Source organism: Thamnophis sirtalis, unplaced genomic scaffold (assembly GCF_051295495.1).
Source record: "Thamnophis sirtalis isolate CommonGarterSnake01/CBP01778 unplaced genomic scaffold, rThaSir2_p1.2 scaffold_4, whole genome shotgun sequence".
Lineage (NCBI taxonomy): Eukaryota > Metazoa > Chordata > Lepidosauria > Squamata > Natricidae > Thamnophis > Thamnophis sirtalis.
In genome coordinates, this window is record NW_028261384.1 from 51,259,981 (window position 1) to 51,281,050 (window position 21,070).

General features: G+C 42.6%; 1 protein-coding gene across 2 annotated transcripts in view; it reads right to left on the reverse strand.

Moving 5' to 3' along the window:
• Positions 1 to 21,070, reverse strand: part of OSBPL10 (oxysterol binding protein like 10) — an 88,967-nt gene that overhangs the window by 47,125 nt on the left and 20,772 nt on the right. For both annotated transcript variants that reach the window (XM_014052801.2, XM_014052803.2), the window contains exons 2-4: positions 7,332 to 7,507; positions 6,726 to 6,805; positions 489 to 680 (exon numbers count right to left, since the gene is read on the reverse strand). In XM_014052801.2, coding sequence (XP_013908276.2) covers positions 489 to 680; positions 6,726 to 6,805; positions 7,332 to 7,507 — 448 coding nt within the window. The remainder of the gene's footprint in view (positions 1 to 488; positions 681 to 6,725; positions 6,806 to 7,331; positions 7,508 to 21,070) is intronic.

Genomic DNA, 21,070 nt, shown 5'->3' on the forward strand with positions numbered 1-21,070 from the left:
TTATTATAGATGTTTAATACTGAAAGCCAAGATGCAGCTTTTAAAAAATGTAAAATCTGCAGAATTAGGGCTTGAATTTCTAGCTGCCACAATGGGACACTTTTTCCTTCCAAAAAGAATGGGGAAAAAACCACACACACACATATACGCATGCATGCCAGACATGTTTTTTGGTTTTATGACTGCCCACTCTTAAGGCAGAGATTTTGTGAGAATGTCCCTAAGATGCACTTGAAACTTGAAACAATTATGTTTAACAGCGCAAAACACTTCAAAACATTTGCTCTACACAAATCCTCTACCAAATCAACTTAGTAAAAACTAGTAGTTAGCTTTTAAGAATTTCAACCATTAAGACAAATTATTAGTGTTAGATTTTATAGTGTTCAATAGTACTAAGAAGAAAAAAGTCTAAATAAATATGTAACCATGTACTCCAGAGATTATATCACATTTTCACCCATAGAAGAATTTCACATAATTCTTACTTCTCTGACTCCATGAAGCTGGCAGGGATACTGAGGTTTGGTTTTTCGGGCTACCACAGGAGATTTGTGATGTGTAATGGTGATAACTGGAGGCCCACTCTGAGTTACGATTTTTTGAGAACTGAGAGATGTGGAGTTAGCTGTTCCAAGGGGCAACAAAGTCAAGCTTTTTGCTCGTGAAGTCAGAGTGCTCTAGAAAAATGAGAAAGTTAAAGTAAAATTATATGAAAAATGATGACTTCTCCTAAATAACAAAAAAATATTTGTACTTGTGAAGAAATGAAAGCATTGTTGTTATTAATTTATTTCTCTAAAGTAATATTTTTATCTGTATGGCATTCAAAACAGTAAAAAAACAAGACATCTAATCCAATAAAATAAAATGTTATCTAAAATTACTGTCAATTAAGTGCCAAAAATCTTATTAAAGAGGACTCTCGATCTTTTCTATGACCTCCTGATGAAAAGAATGGAACTTCAGGTCTTTCATGGATTGATGGCCAAATAGAGAAAAGTTCATTTTCATACGCCCAGCAAGCACATTTTTGAAAATAAGGATAGCTTTATTTATTTATTGAATTTATATTTCTGCCTATTTGCCCATGGTGACTCAAGGTGGCTTACAGAATATAAAACCACATTTAAAACAATAAAATAACAAAAATAATCAAATAAATTAATATAGTACAATAAAACAAAATAACAAAATCACTTCCACCTCCCATGACCACCCCCTTCCCCAGCAGATCACACAAGCCATCACAGAGAAGGCCGTTCTTCTGAGTCCCACCAGGTGTACCTCCCTCGGGGATGGGACCTGCAACATTCCCTACCTCCCCACTCTGATAGGTTGGGTAGATGTGAGCAGCAAGAGAGGGTACCTCAGATAACCTAGTCTCAAGCTATGAAGGACTTTAAAGATGATAACTAGACCTTGAATTGCACCCAGAAGCAAATCAGCAACCAGTGCAGCTCCTGAGAAAAGGTGATATATGTGCAAACCTGGGTCTGCACAAAACCATGCAGACCGCTGCATTTTGCACCAACTGGAGCTTCCGGGTGCTCTTCAAGGGCAGCCCCACATAGAGGATGTTGCAATAGTCAAGACAGGAAGAATGCCAAGAAGGCTTCTCATGGTATTAATAGCCAAACAAGCTCATAATGAGAATAAATGATCTCCCGGCTACTCAAATTCTAATATGAGCTTTAAAGTTTATGCTAAAATGAATAACTTGAATTCTGAAAACATCTTTTTTTCCTTCTAATTCTATTTTATTCAAAAAATTAGTTAAAATTCAAACACAAAACTTCAAAAGAAATTATTTCAAAGATAAAAAATCCACAAAACAAGACTTTAAAAAACTGCTTTAAAAAATTTTAACACACACATATTATCTCACATAGTTGAATTCTGATTAATATATAACAATATTAATTTTTCAGCCTTTGCGAAACAGCCCCCTAAAATCTTTAAACACTAAATCTACTTACAATACTAAATCTATCTATTTATTAGCCTGATACCTATATACTATATTAACGAGCAAATAGTTAACAGGAAGAACAAAAATTATAAGAAAGGCAAGACTGAAGTTTCAAAACTCTCTGTCAACAAACTGTTACTATTATCAAATTGAAAATTTACCATGGCATCTTATCTATCACAAATCGTCCCAAAAGATAACAGTGATTTGTCCTAGATCAAATATCCATGTTTATTTCTTAATACCATCTCTTATTATATTTAATCAGAGAGCAATTGATAAATCCAATCTCCAAAATTGGTCTATCTTCCTCGAAAAATCCAGATGAAATTGTTTTGCAGTTAAATGTGATAAATCTATTTTCCAATCTCCCTTGATCTTCTTAGAGAAAGATAATTTGTTACTTCTCCACATAGTCAGGTTTTTGCTGTTGTAAACTAATTCAGCTTGAACTTCAGAGAGACATACCAGGTCAACTCAAAAGCTTTAAATCTATGAATTCTAAGTATATAGATGTCTATGGAAATTCTTAATCATCCAGATCATGGTTGTCCCAAAGGGGCTTTTTCAAGAGGCAACTGGACTTTCTGGTTTTTCATTGAAGACATTTCGCTTCTCATCCAAGAAGCAAAATGTCTTTAAAGAAAAGCCAGAAAGTCCAGGTGCATTTTAAAAAAGCACTAAGGGACTAAGTCTATAGAGTTCGTATTTCTTTCCAATGAATCTATTGCTTTCGGATCACATTTCTTTTGTGAGTCTAGAATTTATCTATGGTCAGATGAATCATTCCACAATCATTAACATTTCAACAAACTTTTAAAAAAAAACTTTCAAGTAAGTATTGCATATTACCAAACAATCTTTTTTTAAATGTCAGCCACATTTGCTTGTCTGTAACATAATACTTTATTGCAAGTTATTGTGTAACTTGTCAGCGGTAGATAACAAAACACAGGAATCCTCAGAATGAAAAAAAATAACTTTAAAAACTGAATATTTCTGGATATTTTGATCAAAAATTAAAAGAATTAAAAAGATAAGCTCCAAACATTTTACAAATTAATAAAAATCCAATATAGATGTAAATCAAATAAAAATACTTCACTATTCCAAGCTATGGTTTTTTTTATAATAAAGCAGGTTATTCAAAACAACAACATACGGTATTTTTCAGAGTATAAGATGCACCTTTTCCCCCCCAACAGAGGGAAATGTGGGTGCACCTTATACACTGAATATAGCCCTACCCACTGGCCCCTAACCTTTTGGCCTCTGTCTCCCAGCAATTTACCTCTTTGCAGCAAAAGTGGGGATGGGCTTGCGGAGGCTTCAATAAGCTATAGCAATCCCTGCAGCTGATGATGGGAAGAAATTGAAAGTGAAACTTGCAGTTTGCTCCAGGAGACAAATTGCTGAGAGGCAGATTTTTTTCTTCTTGTGCTAATCAGGCTGTTTGCTGCAAAGAGGTAAGTCAACAACTATAAATGCCTATAGAATGTTCAAATTATTAGACTTATTTTTTAAAGACTGCTTTATTATTATTCTAGACAACTTAACAAAAACGAAGAAGCTTTTTAAAATAAATGCTTGATCTGAAGAGGCCCAGTGCTATTGTTTTAAAAAGTGCTATTCTTTTAAATAGCAGAGAATAACTATTCTTCCAGAAAGTACATCGATTTTAACTGCATCTCTACAAGTATAGTCTGAAATATAACACCACAAATAGTGTATATTGTCTGTACTGTTTGTTGCAAGGAGGCAAATTGCTGGGAGGCAGAGGCAGATATTTTCCCCTTGTTTTCCTGCCCAAAATCTAGGTGTCTTATACTTTGGAGCATCTTATACTCCGAAAATTATGGCAACTCAAAGGGAAAGAGGAAAAAAAACCAGATAAAGTCCAGCAGGGGGGTAAAATAAATTGGCATTCAACCAGCTGGTCAGCTTTTAAAGATAAAAAAATAAAAATAAAACAAAAGCTTCAAAAAGTGAAGTTAAAACCCAAGCATTCTTAAGAAAATGAACTGCTGGGAAGAAAGAGGGAACTGGAATCTTCAAAACTCCCCTTCCCAGGTGGGTCCATGGACATCCAAAAGCTATCTTGGGTCATTCCTAAGTGTTCCCATTCAAATCCATGAAGCATCTCTGCAAAAAAACCAGTTTTGGCAGCAAAATTGGTAGATCGTTGGAAAAATAAAACTTCCTATCATTCAGCAGCCATCTTGGAGAGGAGTCCACCAGTACACATTTTTCAATCTGGAAATAATATGATTCTGGATCATTACCACTTAGTAATCTAGCTACTGTATATATTAACTGAAGCTTTCTGAGGTTCTTAAAAGATAACTATTATAAACAGAGCACATGTAGCTATCAAAGTTAATATAATTAAAATATTTGCTACTAATATTTAACTAAATATAAATGTGGATATGCATTCCTTCCCACTGCCACTATATTGAGATCTGGAAACAGTCAAATATCTCAGATTGCAAACCTGCTTTTCCAAGGAGAATGCAACCCCATTCAAGCAGGCTAAAATTGAATTCCAGTTTGTGGTGGTGGTGGTGGTGGTGGTGGTGGTGATGTTTCAAAAGTATTTCCATCTTATTAAGATTTGATTTGTTTGTTTATTCTTATCTACTCCATAAGTGAACTGAGGCATGCCAAAGGAATCAACTGTGAGAAAGTAGAGAGCAATATAAATGGCAACAGCTCTAAACCTTTAAATAATCTGCCCCAGTAGTTCCTGTAGGCATGGAATAATCCAATGGACAGGTTAATAACTTAAATGTTGAACACCACATTTGCATGACCTTCTAGATATGGCTGACAGAAAGAAAACATTTTGTACTAGATGACATATCTAAATGTGCTATAGAACAGGAATTTGAAGGCTTCAAAGAAGGTGAAGATGTTGAGTGGGACAGGATTCTGGGATTACATACCAAATTTCAGCAGCAAAATGACCCAATCTATGAAATGTACTCATCAAAAAAAAAATCACCTTTGTGGCTTTCAACATAGACATGGAATAATAGCAAAACACAAATATCTAACTTATCATGAGACAGATCATTTTTGTCAAAAAAATGTAAAATAAATTAAGAGATGAACTGGTGACCAAGATATTCCTGGCATGCAGACGTGTTAAATGGTGGCCCGCAGACTGGATATGGCCCACGCAGGCTATGCTCACCCTAGCTCCGCAAAGGCAAATAACAATGCAATATGTCACAATCTGACCTGCAATGTGATCAATTTGACACTTCTGATGGCATGCCACCAAGTTATCTGGTAGATTACCTCTCCCTGATTACGTCAGTTTGTCCCATTAAATCTAGAAGAGAAGGGTTAGAGAAGGATGTTGCAGTTATCATCTGCCAGAGACCTACATTCAGGAGGCAGGTCTTCTCTATTGCAACATCCACCTTGTGGAATATTTCCCTCCCAAAGTCATATTAGCTTCATTCCCATTATCACTCTGGATTATATGCCGGCAAAATCTTGATACCTGGTTTTACCACCATTCCACAGAACCAGATGGCTCCACAGAGATTTATCTTTTTACTGTGTGGTTTGTATGTTTTAATTTTATAGCATTTTAAATTTGTAATAATTTTATATGTTTATAATTATTTTTATATATTTGTTGTTTTCATTTATTGTTGTACATCACCCACAGTCACTTTTTATAAAATGGGCAGTTACATAAATATGATAGGTAGGTAGGTAGGTAGGTAGGTAGGTAGGTAGGTAGGTAGGTAGGTAGGTAGAAGACAGACAGACAGACAGACAGATAGATAATGCAGTGGTCATTGGTTCTCTTATTTTTAATTATTAGAAAAATTTAAAGAAGAAAAAATAATTTATGATTTTGAACATTGTTTAAGTTTGAAATAAAATTGTATACAAGTGATGAACATATAATTGCTAAAACATAAATTTTTATGGAGATGAAACAGAAGAACAAGTGAAAGAATGTATGATAAAGAGGAGTAAAAGTTTGATTACAATTAGATACAGATGAGACCATGGGAAAATATGTTGTGGAAAGAACTGAAATTTACACTATGTTATCATCTTAAAGAGAATTTTATAAAATGATGTACTATTGGTAAATATCACCAAGTTGTCTTGAATATATAAAAGCATCTCAAATTTATGTTGGAAATGTCAACAAGAAAGGAACATTTCACCATGTTTGATGGATGCGTAAAAAAGCTAAAAATTTCTGAATTTAAATACATACACTGATGTATGTGACAAACAGCTGGGAAAAAAATCATGCAACTTTGTTTTTGTACTTAAGCAACATTATTGTATGTACAAAGATGGAAAGATGTAGTACTATTCACAAAGGAGGAATGATTGGTGAAGACAATACAACTTGCTGAAAAGATCAAATTGATTTCTTTAATGAAAGAAAATATCCACACAAGGTATTGGCTGGAAATCTTTAGGGACAGCAAAAAAGGAACTTACGATTTATGGTTTTTTGTATAATTTATAGGATAAATTATAGAATGAAGAAAGTTGCAACCACAGAGTAAGAGATAAATTTTAATTGAACTGAAGCTACTTTTTTGTATCATTTCTTTTTCTTTCTTTTTTTCCCTTTCTTGCATTTTCAGTTTTCTTCTAGCTTGCATTTTATTTATTTAACCTGCAGATTTAACCTTTTAATCGGGTTTTATTATTACAACTTTTACTTGTGCCCTAATGTCATGCAACTTTCTCATCCAGTAATTTTTACCTTCAAATTATTTTCAGTATGGTACTTGGCACAAGATCGAAGTTGAGTCACCCAGTACTGTCTCTCCTTTGTATCACCAGCTAGAAATAAACATACATGAAATAATCTGTATCAGATATCAAAATATTTACTTACAATTTAAATACATATTGATAAATTAAGAAGTTTATCTTCCTGTAAACAAACATGCCCCACAATATGAAATGTACAATTCAGGGAATTCTATTCTATAATATATTCTTCTTACATTTTCCAATTTAATTAAATCAATAAACTTTCAATGAGCTGAGATGGCGCAGTAGTGCAGCTGCAGTTCTGCAGTTCAAATCTCACCAGCTCAAGGTTGACTCAGCCTTCCATCCTTCCGAGGCGGGTAAAATGAGGAGATTGTTGGGGCAATATACTGACTCTGTAAACTGCTTAGAGTGGACTGTAAAAGTACTATGAAGCCGATATATAAGTCTAAGTGCTCGTGCTACTGCTATTCAATAACTTTTTCAGCCTTGAAAGTTTTAATTAAAACTTTCAAGCAAAAGTGTGTACCACAATTAATATAGTTGGAAGATCATACTGTGTTACGGGAACTACACCTAAAGAATACTATACCTCTCAATTTATACATTTCTCCATTAGCAGAATATACCACCAACATGTTTGGAGCTTCATCACTGAGAGAAACTATAGCCCCAGCTAAAGATAAGATTCCTCGAGGCTTCTGGTTTTTACTCTGCTCATTTACAAAGTACTGTAGAATTCCAGTCTCAAAATCCAATATAAAATACCTGTTAATTAAAGAAAATAAAGATATGTAAGTTATTTTTCTCTGGAGAATTTATTTTGAAACCCAGAAAAATAAAAATCTAAAACCAATACATGTAATAAATGTAGACATTTCATATATAATATTGACAAATTAATATTTGCCATTGTTCAGTAAGAAATTTAAGGCTGAAAAATAAAAATATTCTTGAAATATCTAGAAATGGCAAAGTCATCTTGAGATTACTCACTGGAACAATTTAATATCTAAAATACAAGGTACTGTTTTAAGATTAAAGTACTATACAATTGATAGATTGTAGGTCTCTATCTCTTGAAATTAAAGGGGCACAAGACTATTCAAACAGAAAATAAATTAAAACTCTAAACCATTGCATTGAAAACTCAAAGGTGTCGTATACAGAAGTAGTTCTTTACTTACAATAGTTCATTTAGTGACCATTCAAAGTTATGGCACTGAAAGAAGTGACTTATGTGTCAGGGTTCCAAGTAATACCCCCCAAAGAAAGAAGAGGCTTCTTATCTGTCAAGGTTCCAAGTAACACCTCCAACGGAAGATTCAGTTTTTCACACTTATGACTATTGCAACATTTCCCATGGTCACATGATCGAAATTCAAATGTTTGGCAACTGGTTCATATTTATGAAGATTGTAGTGTCCTGGGATCATGTGTTCACCTTTTGCAACCTTCTGCCAATCAAAGTCAATGGGGAAGTCAGATTCCCTTAATAACCATGTTACTAATTTAACAAATGCAATGATTCACCTAAAAACCATGGTAAGAACAGTCATAAAATGGAGCAAAGTCACTTCACAAATGTTTCACTTAGTAACATAAATTTTGGGCTCAAATGTGGTTATAACTTGAAGACTAACTGTATTACACTGAGTTTATAATACTTTTTGATAGAGGCAAATTTTCAGGAACCAAAAGTTACCGGTAACTGGCAACTTCAGCCAAGAGAGTCATTTTTGTGCTGATGAAATCTGCAGCACAAACATAATGAAAATTTCATTATCACAAACGAGCTTACCTTTTGCTTCAAACATTTTAATATCTCAGAATTCCAATTCAAACAAATAATTGAATGGCTTGCAGCTGTTGTAGTTAGTTTCCACTGAAATAGACTATTGGCTTACCTGAATGGTTGTTCTCTAGGCACTGCGGAGTGTCCAAGCACGAGCTTGCTGCCCAAGGAACTGAGTTTTAAAATTGTTGTAGCTCCGCCTCTTGGTTGCCTCAGAGGCTCAGTTTCGAAAAACGAAGGAGATTCCATAGTCCATAACTCGAACCAGTCCAAGTCCAAGACCTAAGGTGAGAAAAACACACCTCACGACCCCACCTCAAGGGTGGGTTTGGACACTCCGCAGCACCTAGAGAATGACCATTCAGGTAAGCCAACGGTCTTCCTCCTAGGCGCTGCTTGGAGTGTCCAAGCACAGGACATGCCAAAGCTATGTCGAAGTTGGGAGGGAAGAAGAAGAACCGTCCGGGGCCGCGGTGCTCGCCACGACTCTCTGCAAAACTCTCCTCCCAAACGATGCCTCAGTAAAGGCGAACATGTCCAGTTTGTAGTTTCGTATGAATGGAGACGGACCAGACCACGTAGTGGCACAGCAAATTTCCTCAATTGGTGCTTGAGTAGCCCAAGCAGCCCAAGCAGAAGTTGCTGTGCTCCTCGTAGAATGTGCGGTAATAGGAGGAGGAACCGGTCTGGCCTGAGTCTCGTAAACCATTTTGATACTTGCTCTGAGCCAGTGTCCTATGGTGGAGGACGTGACCTTCTTTCCCATGGAAGCAGGAATGAGATAAATAATGCTTCTGACTTACGGAAGGGAGCGGTCCGCTTCATATAAATGTGCACCACCCGCCGAAAGTCCAACTTGTGCCACGTTACCTCTCTCTGGTGCCTGGGGCACGGACAGAAGTCCGGGAGAATTACCTCCTGCGCTCTGTGGAAAATGATGTTGATCTTTGGGACGAAAGCAGGATCCAATCGTAAGATGACCCTATCGGGGTGGAAAATACATAGGTCGTCTCTAACCAACAAGGTGGCCAACTCCAATATCCTGCGGGCCGAGGTGATTGCCACCAGAAAGGCAGTTTTTAGGGTCAGGTAGCGCAGGCCCACCATCTGCAACGGCTCAAAGGGGAGTGCAGCAAGCACCTGTAGTACAACAGTCAAGTCCCAGGTTCGGTACCTGTGGACAGTGGGCAGACAGATGCTGGAAGCCCCTTTCAGGAAGTCCCAAACCTGGGGATGTCTAGAAAGTGGTAACTGAGAGTCAGTGGACAGAATGGTGCCCAAGGCAGCCACTTGTCAACGGAGAGTGTTGGGCATGAGGCCCTTGTCCAAACCGTCCTGCAGAAAGTCCAGGACTTGTGAGATAGTCGCGGACGAAGCACTTATGTGACAGTTGAGGCACCAACATGAGAAGGACGACCAGGTCGCTTCGTAAATTCTGATAGTGGAGGGTCACCTAGACGCTTGAATAGTCCCAATGATTCTGTCAGAAAAACAGTGAAGCCTCAGGAGGTCCCCCTCAAATGCCAGACGGCCAACTGCAGCCACTGGGGCTCCAGGTGTTGAATGGCCCCCTGGCTGAGGGAGATTTGCTCCTGAGGTATGCGCCACGACCAGGATACCAACAAACTGACCATTCTGGTGAACCAAGTCCTCCTCGGCCAGTGTGGAATTACTAGCAACACCTCCGCTCCCTCCTCTAGGATCTTTCGAATGACCTGCGGAATCAGAGGAAGAGGGGGAAAGGCATACAGTCGACCTGGAGACCAGCGGGATCGAAGAGCGTCTGTGCCCTCTGCCTGGGACAGTGGAACCTGGTGAAATACTGGGGGAGGTGCATGTTGGTCGGTGAGGTGAACAGGTCAACCACTGGCTGGCTGAATCTCCGGGACAGCTGGCAGCTGGTCTGCCCGAATCGAGGCCACATGTCTCTCCACCCAGCGGTCCAGAGCTTCCGCTTCCAACATCAGAGCCAGGGACCACGTGCCGCCCTGATGGTTGATGTAAGCTTTGGCGGCTATGTTGTCGGTCAGAATCAGTACATTGTGGCCCCTGACCCGATTGAGGAAATGGCGCAGGGCTAGTCTGGCTGCCCAAAGCTCTAGCCAATTGATGTTGTAGGCGAGCTCCGTTTGCGACCATCTGCCCTGGACCACTGAGGTCTCTAGGTGAGCCCCCCAGCCAAAGAGACTGGCATCTGTAGTTATTATCTGATGGTCCGGTTCCCTGAAGCAACTGCCCTTAGGAGGGCCTCTGACAGCCACCACCTGAGGGAACGGAGGACCTTTGGGGGGACCCGTATCACCCATCTGGAGTTGCTGGCCTTGCGTCTCTGGAGAGGGAGCAGGAACCACTGCAGTTCTAGCGTGTGCAACGGGCCCACGGGACCACCGAAATGCATGACACCAGCTTCCCCATCAGCTGAGAGAGGGAGACTATCGACGCTGACCCAGTCGAGCGGATGCTCCTCACCAGAGTCCTGATGCTGTCCACCCTCTCCTGAGTAAGGAAGACTTGGCAAATCTCGGAGTCGATGATCGTTCCGAGGTGCTGGATTCTGCAGGCCGGGGTCAGGTGACTTTTGGCGAGGTTGACTGAGAACCTGTGGAGTTGCAGGACCTCGATGGTGGTGTTCGAATCGGTCCGGGCCTGCCCCTGGACGACGAGTGGATAAGGATGTCATCCAGGTAGCATTCCAATCTCACGGGAAGAGACCGGAGACGTGCAGCGACAGCAGCCAGCAGCTTGGTGAATGTCCACGGGGTCGACGAGAGGCCGAAGGGGAGAGCCTTGTACTGGTAGTGGCGATCGGCAAACTGGAACCTCAGGAACTTGCGATGCGCCGGGTGTATCGGAACATGCAAATACGCTTCTTTCAGGTCGATCAAAGTCAGCAGATTGCCCTGTCTGATGCAGCCCAGGATGGTCTGGAGGGACTGCATCTTGAAGCGCTTGTATGCTAGACGTTTGTTCAGCTTCTTGAGGTCCAGAATCGCTCACACACACCCTGATGACTTGGGGACCAGGAAAAGGATGGAGTAAACCCCCCTGCTTTCTTGACCCCTGGGGACTTCTTCTATGGCCGCTATCTCCAGAAGATGGTCTATTTCCGCCCTCATAAGTTGGAGCTTGTGGGCGGACCTGCGGATGGGGCAGCGGAGGAAGGTTCTTGGGAGAAGGGACAGGAACTCCAGAGTCAACCCGTGGTGGACCATGTTCCTGACCCAACTGTCCGTCGTGGTCTCCTCCCACTGGGCGGCATAGAGTTGGAGATGACCGCCTATGGGGGGAGCTCTGTGACGGTCACTTAGATTTCTGAAAGGGTTTGTTAGAGTAACCCCCTCGGAATGGCTTATGGTATCCTTGCTGCCTGCCCGTCCCTAAACGAGGACCTATCCTGGGAGCGGTCCTGAGGTGGAACGTAGGCGCGACTGGGTCCGCCGGAGGAGGTAGAGGGCTCGGCATTTCGAAAGGAATTCTTACGAAAGGACTGACCCTTACACTCCTGCTTCTTGGTGACTGGGGGAAGTACTTTGCGCTTATCTTTGGACTCTATTAGGAATGGGTCCAAGGCTTCCCCAAAGAGTTTCCCCCCTTTGAAGGGAGCAGAAGCCACCTTCCACTTTGTCTTCACATCAGCCTGCCAGTGGCGAAGCCACAGCAGGCGCCTCAAGGTGACGTTCGAGGACAGGGCCCTAGATGAAAACTTAGTGGCCGTGAGAGATGCATCAGCGGAGTACTCCACGGCGGCAATTATCTTATTGACGTCCTGCCTGGTCCTAGAGTCTCCTGCCGGAAGCCCTGTCAACAACCTTCGAAGCCATAAGAGGGCTGCCCTGCCAAAATAGGAAGAGGACGAGGAAGCCTGCATGGCCCAGGCGGTAGCCAAGTGGGTCTTGTGAGCTGCAGATTCCACCCTCTTGTCCTCCACCTTAAGCCCTTCCAGTAAGTCGGTGGGAAGGGAAGAAGGAGAAGTGAGGGACATGATAGGGCCGTCCACCTGGGGAAGCTTCAGCAGCTCCTCCAGTGGGGCCTCCATAGTATAAAGCTTCCTGTTTGTCCCACTAGGATTCGCAATGGACCCTGGCTGGGCCCATTGCCATTGAATAATATCCAAGAACAATTGAGGGGCCGGAACTAAATCTAGAGGTGGAGGCACCTCCTTAAACAAGCCTGCACCAGGATCCTGTGGCTCTATGGTCACGCCAGTGGCCTGCTCAGACGGGGCTTTGGCCGCAGGGGCCAGAAGGCCCATCTGGGGCCCCACTGCCCGGGCCTTGGTGAGAATGGCCCTGAACATCGCGGGGTTGAAGAGACCTGGACTGGTGGCCTGCTCAGTGGCAAGGTTCTCATCATCCGAGAGAACCGGGACCTCTACCTCGGCTTCCTCCAAATCCGAGACCTCACTAATACCCGTTGGCGTAGGAGAGGCCTCCCTAGCTTCAGGCCCTTTGGACCGTGCTGCACGGCTCACAATGGGTTTGGACGCCACAACAGGCAGCTTAGCTGCCAGCTGTTGCATGCCATCAGATATGCCTCATGATATGGCATGAGCCACAACCTCCTCCATGGCCTTGGATAGGGCCTCCTGACCTTGAGGGGAGGGGAGGCTCTAACTCAGAAGGAGCCAAGGATTCCTCCTCAGCCCCTGAATCCAACTCTTCCAAGGATTCTTCAGCCATGGAATGGGCTGGGGACCCCAGAGATGCCCTGGAGGGATTGGGGGAAAACCCCAAATCCTCGCTAATTGGGCCTAAGGGGGACTCCCCTTGCTGGAGGCTAGTCATGGGAGACCCACCCCCGATTTCATTTGGAGTGGGGCCCACAGAGTTTTTACGCTGCGCAGCCTGGGACTGCTGGAATTGTTTCTCCAGGACCTTCTGGCGTCGCACAGGCAGGTAGAAAGGCTGGTTAGGCCGAGGTTCCCTGCAGCCGCTGGAAGGGAAAAGGAGGGCAAGAGCCTGCCTGGCCACCCAATGCTAGGCCCTGAACTTATGGCGGCCCTCCGCAGCGATCTGCTGAGGTGGACAGGCTGCGTGGCAAGGCTGGAGCCGAGGAACGAAAGCGCGCCAAATTTGCTACCCAAAATGGCAAAATTTGCGCACGCGCGCCTGGAGCATCATCAGGGCTTCAGAGAGCCTAGTGCTCCTCGCAAGGGGATTCCTGGCTGTCTAACGCTCTCCTCGTACTTACAGGCTGCCACCCAGAGAGCCCCAACTCGGAGACCTGCCCAGAACAGCGTCCGGGCTGTCAGCGCTCTAGGAAGCCTGTCTGCGTGATGCGGAGGCAAATGGAGCAACGGGAGGCTAGATCTAGCAAAAAAAACACTATCCAGAAACTTAAAGAGCTTAAAAAAAAGTGAAGGGAAAATTTAAGAAGCTACACTATGCTAAGGATTTGGGGTCCAGCTTGCTGCTCAAGGACTGAAGCCCCAGAAAGACGTCCTGTAGGGCGACTGAGTTTTTTGAAACTGAGCCTCTGAGGCAACCACGAGGTGGAGCTACAACAATTTTAAAACTCAGTTCCTTGGGCAGCAAGCTGAAGTTAACCCGTGCTTCGACACTCCAAGCAGCGCCTAGGAGAATAACTGGTTATAATTAACTTGCTTTGATTTTTATGAAGGTGAGGTGCAACTTGTTTTAGAATGTACTCTTTTTAAATTTTAACTTCACTACTGTTTCAAAATCAAAATATTAAACACAAAATAAATTTCCTAGTTTTCAAATAGGAAAACATTTTGGTTCCTCTTTTTATACTGACCCTCTCCTCATTTTTACACATTTTCTTGAAAATAAATTAAATGACTCGAATATGAGGTATTTTGAAATGTGACCTTAGCAACACAGCTTTATTATGAAAAAAAATCAGCATTTTACCTTATAGCTTATTCAACAAATACAATCTGTAAGAGTGGATCCCAACATATCAAAACTGGAATTCATAATAATTTTCATTATTTAAAAAATTAAATGTATCAGGATGAGTAAATCAAATAGAAAAAAACTGCCACTGATTATAATAAAATCCTTAACTTTTCTAAACAGCAAATTAGGATAATATAAATGCATTTTTCTTCATCAACTATAAGCATTATACCACTTATTGCTACTCAAAAAGATACATCAGAAATTAAATATTTTGATTTATTCTCAATTTGATGTCTTACTAAAGACTAATCAAGTCCCAATGTTTTCTTCTTAAGTTGCTGAGAATTTCAGACATCAACAAATAACCCAAAGGGGATTTTTCAGGAAACAATTGGACTTTCTTTTCTTTGAATATGTTTCACTTCTCATCCAAGAAGCTTCTTCAGTTCTAACAGGATAACGGGGAATGGAAGGATTTATATTCCTGCAGACAGCTGGTAATTTTTCCAGTTGCCTCCTGAAAAAGCACCTTTGGGACAACCATGACCAGGAAGACCGAGAATCTCTACAGACTTTTAACAAATGGCAACATACCCACATATATCCACATACAAAAATCACATCATTTTCACTCAGATAATAAGTATCAAAATACTTCCTTATTCAAAAAGCATTCATCTTCAAATATCCACATTCGTATGTTCTCAAAGGCCAGAGGAAAGTAGTAGCTTGCTGAGGTCCCTTCTGTTTCCTGGATCTTCCTGTCTTGTCACCCTCAGTCCTGCCCCTAAATCTTCTAACTTTGCTCCCAGGCCTTGCTCTACTGCCTTTGGGCCTAGCTTTGCAGCACTTCTACCCTACAACCCCTGCAATTTCCAGGTCCTCTCATAGACAAGAGAGCTCTGCCTGTACAAGTCATTTAAAATTTTCAACTCCATTTGGGATTCCTCCAAATAATTACAATCTATAGTTTGGGAACCCCTGATCCAAACTATTCCAGTTTGTCTTTAATCTATGTCTGAACCTGGTGCAAGTTTAAAAATCACAGTAAATCAAAACTTATTTATGGAATTGGGGGGGGAGCTGCTGGGGGTTCGCAGGGGTACAGGAGAACAAACATTGGTTCTTACCTGAATGTTGGTTTTCAGTGTGATGCGGGAAGGGTTACTTATGGATATTCTCAAAGCCTGATTGGTTCAAAGACTGAGGGGAATTCTCTAATACACCTCTTCCTCCCCTCGGCTCCCCAGTTTCCTCAAGGTCACGAATGCCGAATACTGCAACGACATAAAAGACAACCAGGCCACCCTAGCCCTCCACCTGACTGACTATGTCTAAGTAGGGAGGGATGTAGCCCCGCCCACATCACTCTGAAAAGCAACCTTCAGGTAAGGACCAATGTTCATTTTCCAGTGTGTGATGCGGGAGGAGCTACTCATGGGACGTACCCAACTTAAGAGTCCCTAGGGTAGGAAGAGCTAAGATGTAGGAAGTGGAGTACATACATACATACATACATACATACATACATACATACATACATTCATACATGCATGCATGCATACATACATACATACATACATACACACAGAGTATGTATGAGAGTATGATCTCCTGCACCCTATGGAAGGTAGAATTAACCTTCGGGAGGAACGTTGGATCCAGCCAAAGGATCATCCCATCCTGGTGGAATACACACGTCTCCCTTTGATGACAGCGCCCCCAGTCCCGAGATGTGCCTGGTGGAAGTTACAGTAACCAGGAATGCAAACTTCAGGGACAGAAGCCTGAGATGGATTGTCCTTAAGGGCTCGAAGGGGGAACCCGTCAAGAGTCTAAGAACCAAGGGAAGGTCTCACGTGGGGAACCTATGGACCGTAGGCAGACGCAGGTTTGCCACTCCCCATAGGAAACTCTTGATGTTTGGGAGTTGTGACAGAGGGGTGGTGCCTTCCCCAGCAAGCACTGGGGCCAGTGCCGCCACCTGTCACCAAAGGATATTATGGGACAGGCCCTTGTCTAGGCCGTCCTGGTAGGAAGTTAAAGACTTGGGGAACAGAGGCCGTAGTTGGTGATATGTTGAAGGTGGAACACCATCTGACTAATACCGACCATGTGGAATTATAGATCCTCATGGTCGATGAGTGCCTAGAAGCCTCAATGGCAGCGAATTTGCATTCCGCAGGAGGCTCCGCTAAAGTGCCATGCAGTGAAGTGGAGCCACTGAGAGTCCGGGTGGATGAGGACACCCTGGGACATGGAGATCTCCTCCTGAGGAATCCTCCATGGATGGTTGATGGACATCTGGACTAAATCCGCAAACTATGGCCATCTGGGCCAGTGCGGTGCTAACAGGATTATGTCTGCTCCCTCCATCTCTACCTTTCTCAGGGTCCCCAGAATCAGAGGAAGGGGTGGAAAGGCATAGAATAGGCCTCTCGGCCATCTGCTCCTCAAGGCATCCATCCCTTCTGCATTCCGAATTGGAAACCTCGAGAAGAAACACGAGAGCTGCACGTTTGCTGGAGTTGCAAAAAGATCCACCAATGGTGTGCTGAGTCAGTGACAAATCTTGCGGAACAGTTTGGGGTGGAGCTGCCACTCCTCATAGTCTATGGTTGCTCGGTTTAGTCAACCGCCCTGGTGGTTGGCCATCCCCAAGATGTGCTCCGCTACTATGGAGTACAAATGTCTCTCCACCCAGGATCCGAGTTTCAGTGCTTCCAGCCAAAGGCTCCTGGAGTGCATACCCCCCTGAATGTTTACGTGGGCCTTTGTGACGGCATTGTCTGTCAGGAGGAGAATGTGTTGGTCGAGTAAAGAGTTCCTGAAATTGGCGAAGTGCCAGACGAGCTGCCTTCAGTTCCACCCAGTTTATATTGTGGCACAGGTCTGAGACTGTCCATCAACCATGAGCCAGTTGGTGATCAGAGCTCCCCAACCAAACAGGCTGGCATCCGTTGTGACTGTGATTCGCTTTGGCTCCCTGAACTTGGAGCTGCAATGTAACGCCAGTGAAAGCCACCATTGCAGGGATAGCTGTATGTCTGCTTGCAGAGGGATGATCATTGATGAGTTGCTCATGAGTCTCCTCTGGTATGGTATAAGAGTCCACTGCAGAGGTCTGGCATGCAAGCGCGCCCAAGGAACTATCCCAATACACGACACCAGCTTCCCTAGAAGTCGTCACAGGTCCAAGATGGAAACTGACTGATTTCGCACACCTGCCGGACCAGTGTCTGCAGGCTGGAGCGTCGTTCTGGAGATAGTAGGACCAGTCCTGTTACTGAGTCTACAACGGCCCCCAGATGAAGGATCCTGGTTGTGGGTGATAGCTGACTTTTTGGGAAGTTCACAGAGAACCCGAAATCTTGAAAAGTCCGGATAGTGAAGAAATGAACTGACGTCGCGACGATAGGAATGTGCAATCTCAGAGCTCTGAGACTGCAGCCAATACTTTTACCGCTGGGTGGTCCATCTGGACCTAAACCGTCCTGAAGAGATGGTGACAGGGAAGAGTACATCTTGCTGATCTCAGGGACATTGCAAAGTTCCTGATTAATCCAAGATAATCTCTTCTAGCTGGCGATAGAAGTGCAGCCCCAAGTTGCTGAAGTCGGGACAGCTCCGCAACCAGATGAAAGCGGAAAGAGAAAGTATGTTCGTTTGGTGAGGAAATTTTATTTTTACAAAAGAGATTGCCCAAAAAAGATTAAAACCAAATCAAACTTGTAAAGAAAAGAAAAGAAAAGAAAAGAAGTGGCGAATTTAAGCTATTTTGGACAGTGTGTTATCCTTTTTTTAATTGTCTTCTATGGATGGAAGTTTTGCAAACACTTCCTACTTTTTAAAGTGAAAGTATTGGTTTTTCTTCTACATTTTTTTAAACCTATGGATTATTATTTTTTAATTTTCACAATACTGGCTTGGATAATTTTTTTTCTTTTAATTTTGTTCTATTTAAGAGCCTTGTTTCTTTTAAGCTTGGAATATAAAAAGAATATAAAAGGAATATAAAGAGAGCAGTAACATCAGAGGGAAAAGAAGTTACACTGCCACTTGGAGGTTGGAGGCTGAGTTCTGGAAGTATTTTTCTCTCTCTTTTCTTTGATCATTTTGACCTTGCACTTCAAAGGTTTTAGCTTGCAAAGAGATAAGATGGGTTGTTTATGCAGATGCCCTTTGGATGTCTCTTTGGCAGTGAGAGAGAAGTGAAAAACAAAGCTTTGTTTTCAACTAGAGTGGCAGTGTTTATAAATTGGACAATGACACAATACCAAGAAGAAACCATAACATTACAACAGATTATGTTTGAAATTCAAAAATTATTAGAAACATCAGAGAGAATTGAGAAGAAATTGGAAAATATAGATGGTAATATAGCAAAATTTGATAAAATTGAAGATAGCCAGCTAATGGAAAAAGTGGAGGTTAGAGTCTCAAAAACCCAAGGGAAAATGAACAGAGGCAAGATAACTGTGGATATTGACAGTGATCTGTGTGTGGTTGGAAATGGAAAGAATGGAACATGAAAAGGGAAGAGAGACAGAAAGGACCTCTACCCCAGATTTCAAGGTATAGAAGGAGAAAAAAAGAGAAGAATTGATGGATTTAAGGAGAGGAACTTTGCCAAAAGCACTATTAATAACGAAAGATAAGCTGATTAAAGAAGCTGATGGAGGGTTTCGAGAATTTATAAGACATGCAACAAGCAACAAGGTGTGAAGAGAAGTCCACACAAAGTTGATTAAGGAAATAACCAGAAGATTAATCCCACATAAGCAAAAGAAATAAGACTGTACTACTACTGGAAAGACACAGGTTGAGACATGAAAACTATTAACAAAATACTAGCTAAATAGTTAAAATTAGAGCATTATGTTAAAAATGAAGTGATAATGGATATAGCTAGTTAGATAATTGATAATGATATAATGTATACATATATATTGGTTCGACAAGAGGAAATTTGGTATAAATTTTTAAATGGTGACCATGAAAGGAAGTTTAGAAATTTTGTCATGTCTGAAAGCCTATAATATTGAAATTGGATTGATCATGGATATAGTTAGATAAATAATTGATAATGATATAATGTATATATTGCTTCGACAAGAGGAAATTTGGTATAAATTTTTAAATGGTGACTATGAAAGGAAGTTTAGAAATCTTGTTATGTATGAAAGCCTATAATATTGAAATTGGATATAAATTGTTTAAGAAAGGAGGTTTAGAAACTTTGTTAACAAACATAATTAATTTTTATTTAGAATGTTTTCACAAAGATAGAATGTTGCTGGATGATATTGAAAATAGACAATGGAATGCCATTATGTGGTTTTGCTTTGAATTTTGGAATATTTGTTATAAAGGGATGTTAAAACAACTATAGTCATATGAAGGATGATTGTAAAATAACCAGTGTAGTTCTGCTTTTTTTTTTAAAGGGATTGGGAAGGCAGAAAATTGGATTATTTTTTGTTCCAGACACCGTGACTAGGGTGACCAGATGTCCTGCATTTGGCAAGACAGGCACGCCTTTTCATGATTTTTCTGGCGTCCCGGGCCATTCTTTAAAAAACATGCTTTATTTTGACGCTCGCAGCTCCCTCGCTCCCCCGCCCATCAGCTGCTAGCAGCTAGCTCGCTGGCTCGTTCCGTTCTATCCTACACAAAAATCTAAGCCAGCCCAGCCTGCCGCTCACTGATTGGCCTGGACTCCAGCCAATCAGTGAGCTGACTAGGATGGAAAATTTTCCATCCCAGCCAGCTCACTGATTGGCTGGACTCCGCTTAGCTTAGCACGCCTGCACGAGTCTCCATTTCATTTCGTCTTTTGTTTTCATTGCAGCTGCTTAGGCTTAGCTTAACTGGTGAGTAATGGATGGTACCGGTGGGAATTGGGAGGCGCTGGGGGGAGGAGACAGGCCTCCTCTCCTCCTTCTCCCCCTTTGCATTTCACCTTGCGTCACAGGCCCCTGTGCTGTGCCGCCATGGGCGGCAGAAGCTCCGGAACCGAGTGGAAGTTCTCTGTGCGAGTGAAACAGCCGCCGCCGCTCGCGCAAAGAACTTCCACTCAGTCACGGAGCTTCTGCCGGCGTGGCGGCACCTGTGCGGCAGTTCCCAGCAAACACGCCGCGAGTCCGCAAGGCATGGTTGCTTCCCGCCGCCCTCTCCTGCACAGTTAACTAACTTCCACTCGTCACAGAGCTTCTGCTGGTGTGGCGGCGCCTGTGCTGAGGTTCCCAGTGACCACGCAGCGAGTCTGAGAGGTGTGGTCGCTTGCCACCGCCCTCCCCTGCGGCGGCGGCTGTTCACCTCACGCAGAGAACTTCCACTCAGTCACGGAGCTTCTGCCGCCCGTGGCGGCACAGCACAGGGGCCGCCACGGGCGGCAGAAGCTCCGGGACCGAGTGGAAGTTCTCTGCACGAGGTGAAACAGCCGCCGCCGCGTTTTCCTGCGGGAATCTTCGGGTGGGCGGCACAGCCGCCGATGCCAGCAGGGCGGCGCGCGTGGTATAATCATGATATAACCACACAACCAATCATTCTACTTACTGAAACAAAGCCAGAACTCTACACCCCCCCACCAAGCTTTATAGAAAGAAGGCAGCTTCGATCACACTTTAAGCCCAAAACCAGCCTGAGACCTTGCTGAAACGTTGCCAAGAC